An 18,728-nucleotide genomic window follows, 5' to 3' on the forward strand; every position below is an offset into this window, starting at 1 on the left:
CATGTTGGCCAGGCTGGTGTCAGACTTTTGACCTCAAGTGATCTGCCCTCCTTGGCCTCCAAAGTGTTGGGATCACAGCCGTGAGCAACCACGCCCAGCAAAATAAAAGTTTTTTAAAAATGTGTGTTGTTCAAGCCCCCAGTCTACAGTGATTTATGATTGCAGCCCAAACTAAGACAGGCTGATGCCATGAGGGAGGGGCCAGTTTCCCGCCCTAATGTTTAATCTCTGGGGTACCTGTTCTCCATTGATCTAAGATGGCTTCCTGGCAAACAGGGGAGGAAATGGCAACAAATGAGGACCAGTGGTCCCCTGCTCCCCAGCTTCCTCACGAGGCAAGCCCTTCTCCACTTCTCCCCTCCCTTTCCATCCACTCTCTCCACTTCCCTTTCTTCTACCTCATGGTACCAGCCACAGCACGTGACTCCACCCAGGCCCTGTAGCTGGCTCCTATGGGGCAAGACACAGCCTTGCTCCAGCCTCAGGGAAGGGGCCACAGCTCCTGGGACCTCAGCTCTGACATTTTACCACCAGATTCCCAAGGGCTTTTCCAGCTCCATAAGTTCCTTTTCTTAAAACCATGGTCCACACACTTCATGGCTATTCCCAGATGTCAGGTCTCCAGGTTCTTTAGATCCTTGCTATTCAAAATGTGGACCATGGATCCAATCCACAGTATCAGTGTCCCCTGGGGGCTTTTTAGAAATGTAGAATCTCAGGCTCTGCCCTAGACCTGCTGATTCAGAATCTGCATTTACATGAGATCAACCAGGTTATTCCCTGTGGATTACAGTTTGAGAAGTATTGACTTAGAGAACTCTGCATTGCTGAGCTGGCCTCCTCAGTTCCTTGGGGACTGCCTCCTCTATACAGATGGGATGACTCAGGTACACCAGGGAAGTATCTGCTCCTTCCATGATCACAGAGCCAGCAAAGACAGAGAGAGAGACAGAGAGAGAGAGGTGATGATGATGATGATGATGATGATGATGATGATATGATGATGATGATGATGATGGAGAAGCAGAAGCAGCAGCAGCAAACAATTTGTCTAAGACCTCTCTAGCACCAAGGGCAGCCTCCTGCCCCACATTCCTGGCAGCCACGTGGCCCCTTCACTACAGGATCTTTGCTGTGTCACTGGAGGAAGCGGGGGTAGTAAGGAACTTGCTTTTGTGAAGGGTGAGGATGGGATGTCAGGCTCAGTCAGAGAGGCCACCAGCCCAGGACAACTGGACCTGTGGCTCCAGGCCACAGTTGAGGTTGGCTCTAGCAAATGGGAAAGTGAAGGTGTGACTTATGGCAGTAGCTTGGGGATGATGGCTCTAGCTGAGGGGAAGGTCTCTGGGAGCCACCTGGGAGCTGCTGTAGCATGGGCAGTTTCTGGACAATGAGAGAATGTGGACAGACAGGGAGGCAGTGGCACCAGCTGGGCGATTGACTGCTCTTTGTGCTGCCATGAAAGACATTTGTCATGTGGCTCTCTGAGGACCAGAGGCTGGCGGAGGGGTCAGGAAACAGGGCTCTATGCCCAGCTCTGTTGATAACTGTAAGCGTGACCTTTAGCAAGCCCCTTCTGCAGCCTGGATTTTAGTCTCCACACTGTGAACTGAGAAGATTGGAGCTAAAATTCTGTTCTGTCTTTGGGCTAAATGCTCTATCCATAGTTCTGAGGGCAAGAGACCCTGAAACTGAGCCCGCAACTAAGCACCCTGCATGGACCCTGGTACCCATCCACCACTGCTAGCTGCGTTCACATAGAAGGAATTGCAGAGGCTCCATGGGGAATGGGGGTTGCATGACTCCATGAAGAAATACTCGCTACAGACCTGAGTGCAAGTCCTGGTGCTGTCATTTTATATTTGTAGGGTCCTGCGCAGATTTCTGAACCTCTCTGAGCATCCTTTTCCTTGACTGTGCAGGATGATGCCGCCTGCGGTCCTGGAGCAGTGTGGGGATTCTGGTGACAGGAAATGTTGTGGACAGCGCCGGGCCTGTTACAGACAGTTATCCATTCCCTGTGTCCAAGGTGGAGAGGGAGTGAAAGAGGGAGTGCCTGTCCTGGGTCTCCACTGAGCTTGGCCTAGACCCACAGTGGTCTCAGTTAGAGCCTGGTCTCCACTTGCTGCTGGCTGACTGCAGGGAAATCATTTCTACATTTTTTTTTAATTACAAAATCAACTCACAGATTCACCGTTTGTGCAGCCAGCTGAAAGCTGTTTATAGTGGTGATTTGCACTACATTCATCTGTGCTTGTTTATGTTTGCTTTGAAAATACTTATTGTGTTTGTCCTGTCCCCACTGTGGCCAGGCGTGTGTCTTCTATTTTTGTCCTGTTCTCACCCCCACTCTCTCTGTGCCTCCAGCCCCTAATGGTGATGTATGGAAATGGGGCCTGCAGACAGGAGGCATGGCAGAGTCAGAAAGATCTCTGGCCAAACATACTCCATAGTTTCTCCTACCACCATGTACCTCTCTCCCTGGCTAGCTTGCTTGCTTTTCTTCTTTCTTTCCTTCTTTCTTTCCTTGCTCCTTTCCTTCCTTCCTTCTTTCCTTTCCTTTCCTTTCCTTTCCTTTCCTTTCCTTTCCTTCTCAGAGTCTTGCTGTGTTGCCCAGGCTGCGGTGCAGTGGCACAATCTTGGCTCGCTGCAACTTCTGCCTCCCAGGTTCAAATGATTTTCCTGCCTCAGCCTCCTGCATAGCCGTGATCACAGGTGTGCGCTACCATGCCCAGCTAATTTTTGTATTTTTAGTAGAGGCAGAGTTTCACCATGTTGGCCAGGCTGGTCTCAAACTCTTGACCTCAGGCGATCTGCCCATCTCAGCTTCCCAAAGTGCTGGGATTACAGGTGTGAGCCACCACACCCAGCCCCTGGATAGCTTTCTGCAAGGTCTGCCCACCTCAGCCTCCCAAAGTGCTGGGATTACAGGTGTGAGCCACCACACTCAGCCCCTGGCTAGCTTTCTGCTCTGAGGAGGAGCAGGAGCCTGAACAGTTAGGGAGACACCAGGCATGGCTGCGGAGTGGGGAGATGGGGGGTGGTGAGTGGGATTGGGAAGATAAGGGGAAGGGGTGTGGCAGTCTCCTGGCCCCCAACCCCACTGTTCCCACTTGTTAGGAAGCAGCAGAGGTAGCCGTGGTCATGGTAACCCTTGGGAGACAGAGCAGTTCCTTGGTAAGGCAAGTAATAATACACAAACAATAGTATTAATAACAATAATAATGGCAGATTATTAAGGACCTTCTCTGTACCAGGCACTTTCTTTTCATAATCCCATTTAATCCTGGCAGGCAGATATTATTATCCCCATATTGTAAATGACAAAACAAGCTCAGAGAGATTAGATAAGCTGTATGTGTCCAAGGACGTACAGCTAGTGGCGGTAGGGGAGTGGGGGTAGGGTGGATTGAGATGAACCCAGGCACTCCGGCTTCCAAGTCAGTGCCTATGTTCCTGCACTGCCCTGCAGAAATTGTGGGGTCGAAGCATGCCCACAGGCTAGCCTGTGGGCAGGAAGGAAATGCCAACTGAGGTGGGTGCCGGGACTTTCCTAGGCTGGGCTGGCCTTCCTTCACCTTGGAAAGTCAAAAGAGACCTCAAACAGTGGAATGATGAGCTGCCAAAGGCCTGAGTGCTAAGAGAGATGGTGGGGTGTGGGGGACAGGCTGGAGGATGCAGAGAACGCCAGTGTGGGCACCGGAAGGCCTGGCTTCTAATCAGTGTCATACTCTAAACTCTCTGTGTGAGGGTGGACAAGCCGCTCACCTCTCTGGGTGTTTGGAAGATTGCTAATGTCCCCTTCTCATATTTTAGGACTTCTGGGATTTTGGGGGTGGCAGGTCACATCTGTACTTTCCTTCTTGAAAAGATGTAAAAAGTATAGGTTTCCTCATGAATCACCTGCTTGAATTCACAGTCTAAGGGTTCTCAGGCCATGTAGTGGGCGATGGGAGGTGGTGCTCAACTGAGCACAGGCTGGAAGCTGGGGAAAGAGCGGAACAGGTTTTCTGCCCCAGCTCCATCAGTGTATCAATCACCTGGTCTCTTTGTTGTTGCCTTAGAGCCAAAAAGATTCCGAGGACCTGCAGTGGGAGAATGGGCACCTGTGAGCCCGTGGCAGGTGCCCATGGCGGGTGCTGGGCACAGCTGTGACAAGTCCTCTGTTTTGGTCAGGGGCCAGGGTGTGGGAAGCAGTAGGCCTGAATGGAGTGTGCTGGAGCAGGAGGCCCCCTGCTTCTGGGGAGGGCTTTGTTGGGGAAAAGGCAAGCCTTGGCTTCTAGGTGCCCTCGGCTGGAGTGCAATGGTGCGATCTCAGCTCACTGCAGTGTCCACCTCCTGGGTTCAAGTGATTCTCATGCCTCTGCCTCCTGAGTAGCTGAGACTACAGGCATGGACCACCATGCCTAGCTAATTTTTGTATTTTTAGTAGAGAGACTGGGTTTTGCCATGTTGTCCAGGCTGGTCTCGACCTCCTGGCCTCAAGTGATCTGTCTGCCTCCGCCTCTGCCTCCCAAAATGCTGGGATTACAGGTGTGAGCCACCGAACCCAGTGTGGAATGGGCTCTTGAAATGAAGAAAGAATTTGTGAAAAATCCAGGGCAGAAGAGTCAGAGAGGTCCAATAGAATCTGGGCAAGCACCGTGCTTCCAAGGCCTCAGACCATGGGGAAGTCATCTACCCTCAGAGCCTCAGGTTCCTCAGTTGAAAAATGGGGGTAATAGTGCCCATCTAGAGGGGTTGGTGAGAGAATTAAATAAGGAGGTACAAATGAAGCGTCTAGCATAGAGCCTGCCACAGAGTAAATAATAAATAGTTGTTGCCATTGTTATTGTTGTTGCTGTTGCTGTTGTTAATAAAATTAATGAATAAGTATCTTGAACAAGTAGAAGGAGTAGGGGACTGGGGGTCAGGTTTTTGCTACCCTCTGACTGTGTGATTTCTGTCACCTGTCTGGCTCCTTATCTGTAAGAGCAGGGGGTGGTACCAGCTGATCTCCGAAGCCCCTTCCTGCTCTGACAGCCTCTGGGCTATGAATAGATGAGGCTTGGGCCCTGGAGGGGTTTAATGACTCAACAGCTAAAGAGATTAAGACTTCCTAAGAAATGACTTTCTATTAGTGTTGGGTGAACTTAGGGCACCAGCTAAGGAAGGGTTTCCTGGCTGGGAGGCCAGATATAGGGAGCTGGAGGAATCCTTCCAGCCAGTGGAGACAGTGACTAACCAGGTGAATGACTAAGTCAGACCCTGCCGACCTCCAACCAATCAGGGTTGCGCATGAGCACCCTGTGAACTGGCATCACTGAGCACGGCTTGGCTGTGTCAGGTCTGGCTGGGTCTGAGCTTCAGAGCATATGGAGGCAAAGGAAGCAGCCAAAAGACCAGCAGGGAAAGAGCACTGGGCTTGGAGTCAGAAGACCCAGCTTCCCACTCTGACTCTGATGCTCACCAGCTGGGTGACTCAGGGGGAGCTGCTTCCCTTCCCTGAGCCTTCACACCTTCATCCAAACAGCAGAGCTAACAATACCTGCCCGGCAACTTCGCCAAGTTGTGAAGACTGAGAATCATGACATGAGATGCAAGTGCATTGTGATCACTAAGGTACCAAATGATGGGAGGTGCTGTCATTATTCCATCCCAATGGGACACCTGGTATCAGAATGAGATTCATTCATGTTTTCAAAGGGATTTGGTGAACACAGGCTGCTGCCCTTGGGTTTGGGGCCAGAATCAGCCTAACTTAGGGCCCCTTCCAACCATCTGATCACAGCCCAGATAGGTTTTCCTTAGAGTAGAGACCCTGTGGACAGCTTCCAGCAAGGTGGCATAGCTGCAGTGGAAGGCAACACAAAGCCAGGATGGTCAGGTGGTGGAGGGAGGCAGCAGTGCCAGGCTGGGGCCCCCACAGAACCAGGGTGGTGGTCTGATGTTGTCTTTCCTCTTGCCCAGCACTTTATAAATAAATAATCACCGGAACCGCACTCTGTTTGCCTCTCCCCTCATGGCTTTTAGCGTCTCTCTTGGTGAGGATTGCAAGCACTTTGGGAAATGGCAGGGGTGGAGGGAAGGATGCTGCCCTTTCATTTCTGCACACCTTAAACCCATCAATAGCATTCTGTGTGTGCTCACAGCGTCTGGGTACTATGCTGGTACTTGGAGAACAGAGACAGGAACTGCAGGGTCCTGCCCACATGGAGATTAAGTATAGTGTGGTCAAAGAGACAGAACACTTCTCCTATAATGTGAATAACCATTCAAAACAGCCAACAGTATGTCACCCAGATCATCCTGCCAGTGAGACCTGCAGTTGTCCAGAACAGTGGCCTAGGAGGCTTTGAGGGGGAGCTGGGATTTGAGCTGGACCTGGAAGGTTAGCATGGACAAGATAAATGGAAGGTAGAGCCAGGCGCAGTGGCTCACACCTGTAATCCCAGCACGTTGGGAGGCCAAGGTGAGGACTACTTGAGCCCAGGGGTTTGAGGTTGTGCTGAACTATGGTTATACCACTGCATTCCAGCCTGAGTGAGACAGAGTGAGACTCTCTCAAAAAAAGAAAAAAGAAAAGAAAAGAAAAAGGGTAGAGAAAAAGGCATGCCAGACAGGCACACTTAAGGTATTCTCAGAAGACAGGTTGGCAACTGTTGAGAGGGATCACGTAAGTAAGAAGTGAAATGTGAAGTCAGACATAGAGGTTGGAGCCAGGTATGGAGATCCTCAAAATTTGAGATAAGGAGCATAGACCAGATTCCATGGACAGTGGAGAGCCACTGAGTGATTCCAAGAAGGGAATAGGTTTGGTGACAGCTGAGTTTTTCTTTCTGGCAGCATTGTCCAGGGAAGCATGGCTTGTTGTGGGGTAGGCAGGGAGGTCAGTTGGGAGGTTACTATGAAGCTGGGGACCATGGGCCTGAGAAGGAAAGGGGACACAGGCGAAGGCTTGATGTGTGGAAAAGAGGGAGAGAGAGGGTCCGAGGATGCTCGGTCTGATTCTTCTGATTCTCCAGACAGCTAAACGGATACTGAAATCCTGGCAAGTAGTAGTGGGGTGTGAGAGTGGAGGAGACTGCAGACCAAACCTGGGCTGGTCTTTTTCAGGAGGCGGGCTCCTCTTTGGTCAGACCTAAATCTGATCGTCCACCCTAAACTCACAGGATCAGTAGGACCCAGAGGTGCCCCAGCTGGGCTACATCCACTCCCAGGGCCCTTTCCTCCCTCTTCCAAGAGAAGAATCCAGAAACGACACAGCATAGCTCCCCATGGTCCCCAGGGAGCAGTAGATTCTTGGAACAGCGTCCTGCAGTGGACAGACAGCAGGAACAGCATCCAGTCCTGTCTGTTACTCCCTCAGCTCCTGTTGACTCTCAGGAAAACAATACTATCTTCATGGGCTGCGCTAAATGGCAGTGAACCCCTGGGAGCCTGACCAAAGCAGGGAAGGGGACTAGGGAGAGGAGAGGGAACGGTAAAGACGGAGGAAACTGTTTCTGGAGGCATCTCAATGGGCTTTGGGGGAAGGTGAGTTTCATCTCAGAATCCAAGCATGTCAGGGCTGGGGAGGAGCTCTTGAGATCATTTCGGCCACCCCTCCTTGTCTGGAGGTGAGCCTGAGACCCAGGCAGGGGAAAGGACTTGCCCAAGGTCATATAGCATGGCAGTGTTGGAGCTGGGCTGGAATCATAGGGTGTTGGGGACAGGTAAGGTGTTACTCCCATCTGGACAGTTTTGAATAGCACCACCAACGGCCTGGCTAGAGATTCCTTTCCTGGACGTTTGTGCATTCTGTGTGTGTGTGTGCCTGTGTGTGTGCCTGTGTGTGACTGCCCTGTGTGTACCCTGTGAGTGCCTGTGTGTACCTGTGTGCCTGTGTGCCTATGCCTGTGTTGTCGGACAGTCTGGGTGTACGTGTGGCCTCCTACATGGTGATCTGCCCTGGCTTGGAAAGGAGAACTGGGGCCATTCCTGTGAGGTGACTGTTCTGCTGGGACAGCAGAGAAGGCTGACAAGGCCAGATCTGGCTTCCCACACCAGTTCTGCCGCTCTAAGAAAATCACAGGCACTGACTGGTGGCGACCAAACTCCTGGAGCTGAAACACGCAGACACACGTACACTCACAGCCGCCGTCATAGGGTGGCCCCGAGTGCCCCGAAGTGCCGCATTCCGGCATCCTCATGCCTCCCCGGAGCCCAGCAGGTGTAGACCTGCTAGGCTGTGGAAGCCGATCCGTAGGGACAGGGAGCAGTGGCGCGCTCCCGCCGCTCACACTCAGCGCCCTGTTCCAGGGCCTGGCCCGGCCACACCCCTCCTGCCCGAGCCTCCGCCGGTCGTCCCTGCCCCTCTCACACACTTCGGAGTCCCTGGGGGCCTCTGCAACCTGGCAGGGCCAAGTTAGGGCTGGCCCGGCTGGAGAGTCAGGTCCGGAGCCAGGAATCGACGCCTTCCCGAGTCCCGTCCCCGCGGAGCACACACGCCAGGCTGAACTCGGGTTTCTGCGAGCGCGGGTTTCGGCGCCCAGCCCCTCTCGGGGGAGCCCCTGCCCCCAGCCCCAATCGGCCCCGGACGACTCCGGGAGCCCAGCGCCCAGCCCTGGATTCCCGCCCCCCGCCCGGCGAGCCGTTACCGATGGTGGTGATGACGGTGATGGCGAAGTAGAAGGAACCGGCGAAGCGCCACTGCACGCCGGCCTTGTGCGGCTTGAGGCGCAGCACGACTCGCTCCAGCTCCTCGTAGCCTCCCTGGCTGAGGTTGTAGCGCGCCCGCAGCTCCTGCTGCCGCAGCTCCAGCCGCTGCCGCTCGATCAGCTCGGGCTCCGACTCCAGCGCGTCGAAGACCGCGGCGCCCACCAGCAGGTAGGTGAAGGTGCACACGATGAGCGCCAGCGTGCGCACGTTCTGCCGCTTCATCTTCCCGCCCGGGCCGCCGCCGGCCCCCCGGCGCCCCCGACCCGCGCCCCGGCCCCGGCCGCCGCTGCTGCTGCCCAGGAGGCGGCCTGGGGCATGGCTGCGCTCGCCGCTCTCCGCGCCGGGCACCCGCTCCGCGCCCGGGGCCGCCGCCGCTGCCGCCGCCGCGGAGCTGTCCCTTCAGCACCACCCACCGCCCTCCTCCGCCAGGCCCCGCGCCCGCCCCCCGCCCCCCGCCCGCAGGCCGCCTCCTCCCGCCAGCCCTCCCGCCCAGCCAAATAAGGACTGGGGAGACGCGCCGAGGAGGGAGGAGGGGGGCTGGCGGAGGGGACGGGAGGGGCGGCCGCGGGAGAGCCCGGGCAGGACAGAGAGAGAGAAAGAGAGAGAGCGAGCGAGCCCGGGAGACAGAAAACTAGACAGCGAAACGCTAATAACTACTGAGAATGGGAGAAAGGCAGTGTAGGACTGAGGGAAGGGGGCTGTGTGACAGAGGAGGAGATAAAATCAGAGGTGTACTCAGACAGAAAAAGAAGAGAGGCGGGCAGAAAAATACAGAGCAAAAGATGGAAACAGAGAGCAACAGACTGAGACAGAGAGGCCTGGATTGCTGGAGATAAACTAATGACACAGAAACAGACAGGAAGGCAAGGAAGGCAGAGCGAGCCCCTCCCCACCCCACCCCACCCTCCACCCTCATCACAGCATATTGCAGCCAGGAGGCACTTGGGGCCTCGCTGTCCTGCCCTTATCCTATGGATGAGGAAACGGAGGCCCAGAGAGTGACACGCATGGCCACGCAGTAATTTCGTGACAGCACTGGGACTCAGCCAAGCGTTCCTTCCTCCCAGGCCACACTCCTTCCTCCCTTGGGCCAGACTCTGGCTGTCTTGGAAGAAGGCAGGGCCCAGCTGTGGACCTGGGCACACATGAGCTGACACCCAAGGGAAAGCCCTGTTCTCAGGCAATGTGTGCCTTCCCAGTTCAGCCCATTTCTTGGAACTGGCTGACAAGGCACAGGCTGGGAGTCTAGGCCTCCTGCTTTGCTCCTAGGGGCTTCCAGGCTGTTCCGGCTCCCATGGTTCCTGTCCTGCACTCGTGCACGAGGCTGGGCTTAGGCTGAGCTGCTGGATATAGCACCTGCCACCACCTTAGGGCATCCCAGCAGAACCAGGATCTAGCTGGAATTGAGCAGGTGGGGCCCAGAGCAGGAGGCTCACTGGCAGACTGGGGGAACTGGGGCAGGAGAGGGAGTCCCTATGTCTCAGTTTCTTCATTTGTCAACATGGTGGCTATGGTGGTGAGGTGGGAAGGGCAGTGGAAACTCAGGCATTACTGACCCTCTCAGAGCCTTGTTTCCTTATCACTTCAAAGAGGTGTCGTAGCAGATGATCCCATAGGCCTTGCCCAGCTCCAAACAACTCCAGACTTGGATGGGCTGAGTGAGCAGAATGACTGGAATGCAAATCTCAGTGCCAAGGAGGGTTAAAAAGTCCTTCACAGGACCCTGGCATGGGCCACGCAGAGAGACGGGGTAGAGACACCAAGGCCCCCGACTGAGAGCAGACTCAGGAGGCAGTCAGCCAGAAGCCGGAGCACTATCTACCCACAGGCTGGGCTGACCTGTCACTGCCGGACACTACACTCCTCCAATGACACCCCAGAAGTGCCACCAACACCTTCATTCCTTCAACAAGTATTTATTAAGCATCTGTTGTGTGTCAGGCATTCATCATTTCTAGCCCTTACCACAATCCTGAAAGGTAGGTGTGGTCATGCCTATTTTATAGATGGGGAAACTGAGGCTAAAGTCAACGTAGAGAATCAGTAAAGTTCACTCAGCGGGGAAGAGGCTTCAGTCTGTCTGCCTCTTAAGCCCATGCTCTTTGCTATGACTCCTTGAGTCTCTTTTTTTTTTTTCAATTTTTAAAGTGGAATAGATAATAATATTAGCTCTACCCACATCTTGAATCATTTGTTTTGAGAGATCAAAGAAGAACACATGTGTGCAAATCAGATGATATGAGGCTCTCTAATGACTTCAGAGCCTGATGGGAGGGTCCTACATTTACAGAACTGTGTTCCCCCTCCCCCTTCAAAGGAAGATCTTTGTTTCTTTGCAGGCACAGACTTTCTGGTCTTGCCCTCTGACCAGGAACTCAGCCTATTGCAGTCTTTTTCCCTTTGCATCTTCTGGCTCCCTGGAAGAAAAGTACTGCCGTTCCCAGCTTCTCAGAGGTGAAGGTACAAGTTAGGTTCTATGCATTTCTGATGTATTGGCTCCTGGCAACAATCACCCCAGAAGCCAGTTCCTCCAAAGCCTGTCTAGATGAGTAAGAGGGTTGCTAGACCAGGTTTTCAAGGTGAAAAGGCTGTGTCCAGGTTCTGCTTGCTTGTGACTGCCAGGCCAGACAGCTGTACCAATGAAAGGTGATATTATGAGCGAAAGAGCTTTGGAAAAGGGAAAAAGCTGACTTTAGGGGCAGGGCATGTATTATTAATCATGATGAAGCTTTTTCTCACAGCACTTCAATATTGAAAGGACCTTTAGAGATCATCTAGCCCAACCTTCTCGTGTTACAGATGAGGAAACTGAGGCCCAGAGAGTAGGAAGAGTGCTGTCCAAAGTCACACGGTGAGTGGGGGGTGGGACCAGGACTCATGTCCCAAGGCTGGCACTTTCTTGTTGCACCTATTATATAAGGGACCAGGGCACCCGTCAGTGGGGAGGCCCTGAAACCCAGAGGGCAGCCTGGGTTTCCTTCTTCCTGCCCCTCCTCTCTCCTTCTCTTGGGGCGAAGGTTTTGGGGTAGGAGCCATGTTGGTACCAGTCTAGGTTTCTGAGTAGCCCCTGGGACTTGTAGGCAACCTGGGTCAGATTATGCCAAAGACATATCAGCTTATCCCATTTCCTCCCATCCTGGGCTCCTCAGACCTCCCTGTGCCTGCCCAGTGTCAACCTGTCTCTGCCATCTCTTTGCTCTGGCATTGGGGACCAGTTGCTCCTTCTCCTTGGCACTTGTTGTACATCCGTCAATGGAGGGGTCTGGACCAGGAAATGTCTACCCTGCCTTCATTTACAGCATCCCATGACCTTCCTGGACTCTGTTTCTCTAGTTCTCCCAATAATCAGACAAAAAGAGGAAATAGCACTACTTTTAAGATTCTAGTTTGTGAGGAAAGGGACACAGAGTTAGGTAGGATAAATTGAACAGAATGTGTCATTAGTAACTGTATTTTATTATATACTAACATCATACACAATTATTCACCAGCTTTATCTTCCAGTCCATTCCTCTGTAAGTTCTAAACACATCCAAGTACTTCCATGCTTCACATGGCTCATGTGGCTCCCATAGCCTGGGATACTAGTGCCTCCTTGCCTTTCCCATCTTCTGTCTGTTGAACTCCTATTCAGGCTCCAAGACCCAGCTTAAAGACCACACCCTCCAAGAAGCATTTCCCAGTTTCCTCTGATCAGAACCACTGGCTCCTTTTGTGCTTCTGCAGCACCCTGTCTAAGCATCAACTCAGCAGGTATTCCTCCTGCCTAGAAGATTAGCTATTCTTTCATATCCGTCTTCCCCGCTGGCTCATTATCTTCTCCAGGGTAGAGGAAACCCTTCTCACTCATGCTACTCTCCCCGCAGTGCTTTGCACCTTAGAGCTGCTCCACATGTTTCCTTGAGTGACTCACTCAAATGAAGGCTTTAAGGAACTCTATACCTGAGTTAGAGACCATCAGTATCAGAGGGAGAGGGGCACAGATGGCTGAGTCTGCAGGCAGAAAAACCCTGGCAATCTGCTTCTGTGGCTCTCTGAAGAGAGGTAGTTCTAAAGCTGGAACAAGCCTTGTCTAGCTTAGGAGAGGAGGATAAAGACAGATGTGAGTGTCCCAAGGCCCAAGGAAGCATGTGGGAGACAGCGTTGAACTAAGAGTCCAGAGGCTGGAGTTTGGTCCCAGTGTTGCCATCAACTACCACCAACTAGTTGGGAGGACTCAAGAAGCTCATGTGGCCTCTATGTGTCTCAGTTTCCTTTTCTACAAGACAAAAGCGTTGGCTGTATCCAAAGGTCCCTTCCTCCTCTGACATTCTGAGATGTTAACAAGAGCCCTGGCCATTTGACCAGCAGTGGTCATTGTACAATGACCAATAATGTGGCCTGAAGGATGAGAGGCCCAAAGACCTCCCTGTCCATTGCTTTCCCATCCCCTGTATTGGCAGTTTGTCTGGAGGATGGGGGCAGGATCAATGAGGTAGGACCCTGAGTCAGACAAGCTGAAGTTCAGATCCTGACTCCATTAGTTTCTAGACCAGATCCTCACGTGAAATTCAAGTTCGTTCTGTTTAGAGCAGACCATAAGCTCCTGTAGGGCAGGGGTAGGGCCTTACTCATATCTGTAACCCACAGCTCCTAGCACAACAGCTGACACAGAGAAGGTGTTTGTAAACACCCCTCTATTTTTTCCAGTTGGCCTGGTGGGCTCAGGTGGGTTGGTAGGGCCTGGGGCCCATGGTTGATGTAGGAGGCAGGGTCCGGAACCATCTTGATATCAAGCCAGGGACAGGCCTGAGAAGGGGGAGAGAAGCCCAGAAGCTGCTGCAGAAAGCCAGGGAAGACATTGCTGACACGGAGCGCTGCACCAGGGATCATGGCCTCTGACTGCAGGTGGATCAGATTTAGGGTGCTTTGGGTATGATTGGGGTGTTTCTTGGTGTATCTCTGTAGGGAGAGAAGTCAGGGGATTAGCCTGGCTTTACAGAGCATAACTGGTCCCAGTGCAGCCGGCTTCCGTTTGTCAAGATACACTATTTGTTTAACATCTCAAGCCCAAATCAAACACAAAAGGCAACTGTTAACAAAGAGAGGCTCTGTGGGCTGTGGCGGAGAGCACACGGGGCTGGGAGGCTGGACACCTGGCCCTGTTCTTAGCCCTGCCCAGTCATGCCATGGGATGGGGAGAAAGGGTTCTCACCTGGGAATGAGGAGTCAAATTCAAAGATCTGTGAGCTCAGCCCCAGGCTGGGACTGGGCTTGGCTCTCCTACTAGTGAGAATGAGGAACAGCAGGACTCTGTGGAGTTGCTGTGGGGTCAGGCTTGCTCCTGCTCACAGCAGCCATCCACAGCATGAAGTCGTAGCCCTTATTCCACTGTCCGCATCCCCCATGTGTGATGAACCCCTGCCCCTAGAGCGGGCTCCTAAGTGGCCTCTGTTTCCCTGAGCCTGTGATGAGCATCCTTGTGTGTGCGTGCTTACGGATCTGCAGGGAGTTGTTCAGTGGCCACAGTGCTTATGCCCACTGAACTGGCCCCCAGTGCCACAGCAAACATATGGCAGAGACAGGTTGACACTGGGCAGGTGCAGACATGTCACGAAATACTGCCGGGCTGTCCTTGGCATGGCTGTCTTGGTTTTCATTCTCCCCAGCAGTGCACAAGATTGCCCGCTCTGTCCTCACCGGCACTGGGATGATTCATTTTTCTGACTTTACCATTTGTGTGCCTCCCTCCCCATTTTCTACTCATCTCCCTGTCTTCCCCCTTTTCTTTTCCTTTTCAATGCCTTCCCCTCCCCACACTTGGGGCAGGGGCTGGGACAGACCCAGCCGTCACTGAGGTTTCAGGAGCGCCAGCAGGTGATATAGAGCCAGTCCTGGGAGGAAACCAGTCTTTGTTCTCCAGCCTGCCGTGTGTGTGTGTGTGTGTGTGTGTGTGTGTGTGGCTGTGTGTGGCTGTGTGTGGTGTGTGGCTGTGAGTCTGCGAATTTCAGCTTCAGTCCTTGTCTCTTCTTCTCCCTTCTGTCTCCTGGCCCTTTGCATTTTCCCCTCCACGCCCAGTCTTCTCTGTATTTGGCCAAGGATCACAGAGTAATTAAAGCTGGAGAAAAGCGTAGAATGCCCAGTGCCCATGAGGAAACTGAGGTCTGGCAAGGGGAGTGAACACCTCCAGGCCTCACGTCTATGCTACTTCCTAACCGAATACCACAAGATAAGTTCCCTAAACTCACCCTCTTCCCACTACAAGAATTAAGTCCCTTAAGCCTGTCCTCTGCAGAGGTTCTGGAGCGGCCACAGCCTGTATTTCCTGACAAACACATTGTTGCTAAGGAAGAAAGTGAGCCCGGAGATCGTGTCAACAGCCTCACAAATCTTGAAATCTTCTGTGCAGGTTTATGGCTTCTGAGAAGCAAGCAGAGGCAGCCTGTTCTCAGCACCGAATGCAATAATTACAAGAACAGTTGCAATGATTAATCAGCCCGTGCGTATTGAGTGGTGCCCGTGAGCATGCACGGGGGTGTGTGTGTGTGTGTGTGTGTGTGTGTGTGTGTGTCTCAGGGCAGGGGAGAGGGCAGTAGACGCGACTGCTAATGGTGAGCAGGCTGCAGGTGTCCTTCCCTCAGTGGACGAGCTTGGACAGCCACCATGGTGCTCCTTGGGTAGTGTCACGTTCTGCTAGGGCTGTAGTTGTTTCTGCCAAGGGAGGAATCTTGACACCTGTGGCCCCTGCTGCTGGGGTCTGGACCAGCATGCTGGGAAGAAGGAATTGAAAAACAGAAGCAGGTTCCAGGCCTGTCAACCAGATTAACAAGGGGCCTCACCAGCATGATGTACATGGCACAAAGGAGAGGCCTTGGGATGTTCAGCCAGAAGAAAAGATGCAGGGGACATGACAGCTATCACCTGAGGGGGGATTGGCTTTGCTCTGTGTAGCCCAGAAGGGGTCAGTGATCTGTGGGGATGATGCGACAGGGAAAGAGCTTTCAGTTCAACATAAGATGGAACATTCTCCATGCCCCCGAAGAAGGAGTGAACTTTCCAGGATGGTGATGAGCACTTGGTCACCAGAGGTATGCAAGCACAGTCTGGGTGGCTTGAGGCTATTTTAGAAGGATCCTAGGAACTAGCAGAGTGCCTGGCACATGGCAGGTCTGCAAGGATTGCCTTTTGACTTGACTATTGAATATTTTGAGTTTGGGGCTGGACTAGATGCCCTTTGTGGATCCGTTGGGCTCAGTTTAACATTTATGGAGCAGTCTGTCTATGCCAGACTCTTTACCCCTCCCACCTAGAAATGCTGTATTCCCTGGCTCCAGGCCTCAGGAAGGATGCATCTGGAGTTCTTGCATAGCCTCTACAGCAGTGCTTTCTCCCAGCTCTCCAACCCAAGCCAGAAGCCCACCCATATACACTGTATACCTTGTTACCTGCAGAGGAAGGTCCATCATGCACAGGTTGGAGTGAGGGCCTGGAGGCCCTGGACTCCAGCAAGGGAAATGGGCCTCTGGCAGGCTAATTACTGGGAACTGATTCTATTAAGCAGATAGCTCGCTCTAGGCAAAGCAATTACATCTAATCAGCCCCTTGCAGCGGTCCAAAGGGATAGCCGTTTGAGCCAGACACATGTGTAAGTAGGAGCATCAGAGCAGCCTGGGCAGGCTGGTCTGAGGCCAGGGGCTGCTCAGAAAGCAGTTCCCTGGCCCCTTCCGCAGGCTTCCCAGATCTCAGAGCACAGTGCACTGTAGAAACAGTACCCAAGGGGGACTCAAAGACTTGGGTTGAGGCTTGGCTCTGCCACAAAGGAGCTGAATTTCCTTCTTTCTCAGCATGCTGGGAAGAAGGAATTGACAAACAGAAGCAGGTTCCAGGCCTGTCAACCAGATTAACAAGGGGCCTCACCAGCATGATGTACGTGGCACAAAGGAGAGGCCTTGGGATGTTCAGCCAGAAGAAAAGATGCAGGGGACGTGACAGCTATCACCTGAGGGGGGATTGGCTTTGCTCTGTGTAGCCCAGAAGGGGCCAGAAGTGCTCACTGAGGAGAGCACTTCTCTATTCCGAGCCTCAGTTTCCCTATCTGTCAAACAAATAGGATGGACTAGAGAAGATCCATTCTAATCTTGAAACTCTGGTCTATCCAGCCCAGCTGGCTTGAATTCTGGTTTCAGGTTAAAGTGAGCTGACCAGCTAGATAAAAACCTGTTTGAAATCCCCAAACATACAACACACACACTATAGGATCTAATTATTCAGATTGTGTTTAAAAAAACAACTAAAATAACACATTTTTAAAATAAAAATACAGATATCCTAGTAGTCTTCTTCTTCTTCTCTAGAAATTTTATGAAATGTGTGTTCCCCCAAAAACGGCTATGATATTTTGGACCATGATTTAGTGGCTTCGGAGTCCCAGATTCGTTGAGGAAGTTGCGTGGGTCATGTCAGAGTGTTAACAAACGGGAAAGGGGGTCCCTGGAAATGAAGGGTGATGAGCAAGATGGAAAGAGACGAGGGGTGGGCCACGATGACATCTGCTCTATCCACACTGCTTCACAAGGCATTCTCCTTTTCCAGAGGAAGAGCTCCCTGGAAGATTTTCTGAATGATTTCCCTCCCCATGCTGAAGGGGGATTTTAAACAGAAGTTCTAGAACTCTGGATCAGTACCAAACAACTGATGTGAACCAAACTTACGAGATGGGCAGCCCAGTGGAACGGACCAGAAGGCAAGAGGCCTCTGCGGTGACCTTGGGCAGGCCACGGCCCTTCTCTGAGTCTGAGTCTCAGTTTCCCCTCTATAAGTGAGAAAATGGAGAGAGCAATGTCTGCATAGCCCACCTCACACAGGGGTGGGGAGATTGCCAGTGAGGTGTGAATGTGAAACTAAGATAATACTTTATTAAAAGGTGAGAATGTTATTAATAGCTGGACTTCAGGACTCCCTCTCCAACCTTGCCCTTCTCTCTGTTTTGATGGTCATGACTGTAGCTTTGAGAGCTGGCTGGCCTTGCTGGAGCAGACTGTGGGAAATACCTGACTTTCAACTTTTCCTGGCCTTGGCGATCTCAGATGCCTGGTGCCCATGTAATTAGACCAAAGCCTCGGTCTGTCCTCAAAGAAGAGCCCTGGTGATGATTGGCAACCATTGGCCTTGCTGAGTCATACACAGCCTTTGGGTGTTATTTAGTGGGGGTGGGGCAGGGGGCAAGAAGCAACCTTGATTCAGAGACTGGAGTTGGAGAGAGCTGATTCTCTTGCATCAGGCCCAAAGGAGAAGAAAAGGAAGGAGGCAGGATGTGGGGGCTGGAGCACAGAGGCAGGCCCAGGCTTTCCTGCTCTTCCACACCCGACACTGACCATTCACCAAGAAAGAGGCTGTAAAGAAGAAGCCACTTTAATCCCCATCTTTTTCAGAGTGTGATGGGAGAGAAGGCTCGACTGGATGCTTGCTGGAAAGCCTCAAGGGTTGGCCAAAGAAACCTACACTGCCACTTGCAGGGAGTTGGGGGACATGAAGGTGCTTGGGCAGGGGTATGACATGATGAGCTCCTGGCTTTGTTGGCTCTGTCTGGCCTGGGTTGCTCGGTTGGTCCTCCATGCCATGCACCATTCGCCCACCTGGCCTCTCCGGCCACATGCCTTATTGCTCCCCTAGGGCTCCTTGGACCTGCCATTCTGTATTCTTTGCAGTTCCTCCAAATATACCAGCCTCTTTCTTGCCTTTATGCCAGAAATACACATCACAACAGGTACATGTGTGAATGCACTTAGCGTTCCCAACTGCCCTAGCAATGGTAGCATTCCCAGTTGACAGATGAGGAAACTGAAGCTTCCAGCAAAGCAACTTGTCTAAGTTTTCATAATTAAATAGACAACATGGCCAGCCTCAGTGGCTCATGCCTTTAATCCCAGCACTTTGGGAGGTCGAGGCAGGCAGATGACTTGAGGTCAGGAGTTTGAGACCAGCCTAGCCAACATGGTGAAACCCTGTCTCTACTAAAGAAAACACAAAAATTAGCCGGGTATGGTGGCAGGCACCTGTAATCTCAGCTA

The 18,728-nt window shown here is 52.5% G+C and overlaps 2 protein-coding genes across 2 annotated transcripts in view; both read right to left on the reverse strand.

Annotated features, from left to right (window-relative positions):
- The window catches only part of KCNK3 (potassium two pore domain channel subfamily K member 3), a 43,578-nt gene extending 34,522 nt beyond the window's left edge, over nucleotides 1-9,056 (reverse strand). Inside the window, exon 1 of the mRNA XM_050753830.1 lies at nucleotides 8,619-9,056. Within this exon, the coding sequence (XP_050609787.1) occupies nucleotides 8,619-8,901 (283 nt within the window). The 5' untranslated portion in view covers nucleotides 8,902-9,056. The remainder of the gene's footprint in view (nucleotides 1-8,618) is intronic.
- Nucleotides 1-18,728, reverse strand: part of MAPRE3 (microtubule associated protein RP/EB family member 3) — a 420,985-nt gene that overhangs the window by 334,341 nt on the left and 67,916 nt on the right. The window lies entirely within an intron of this gene.

The sequence above is a fragment of the Macaca thibetana genome, chromosome 13 (genome assembly GCF_024542745.1).
Source record: "Macaca thibetana thibetana isolate TM-01 chromosome 13, ASM2454274v1, whole genome shotgun sequence".
In the NCBI taxonomy this organism is placed as follows: domain Eukaryota; kingdom Metazoa; phylum Chordata; class Mammalia; order Primates; family Cercopithecidae; genus Macaca; species Macaca thibetana.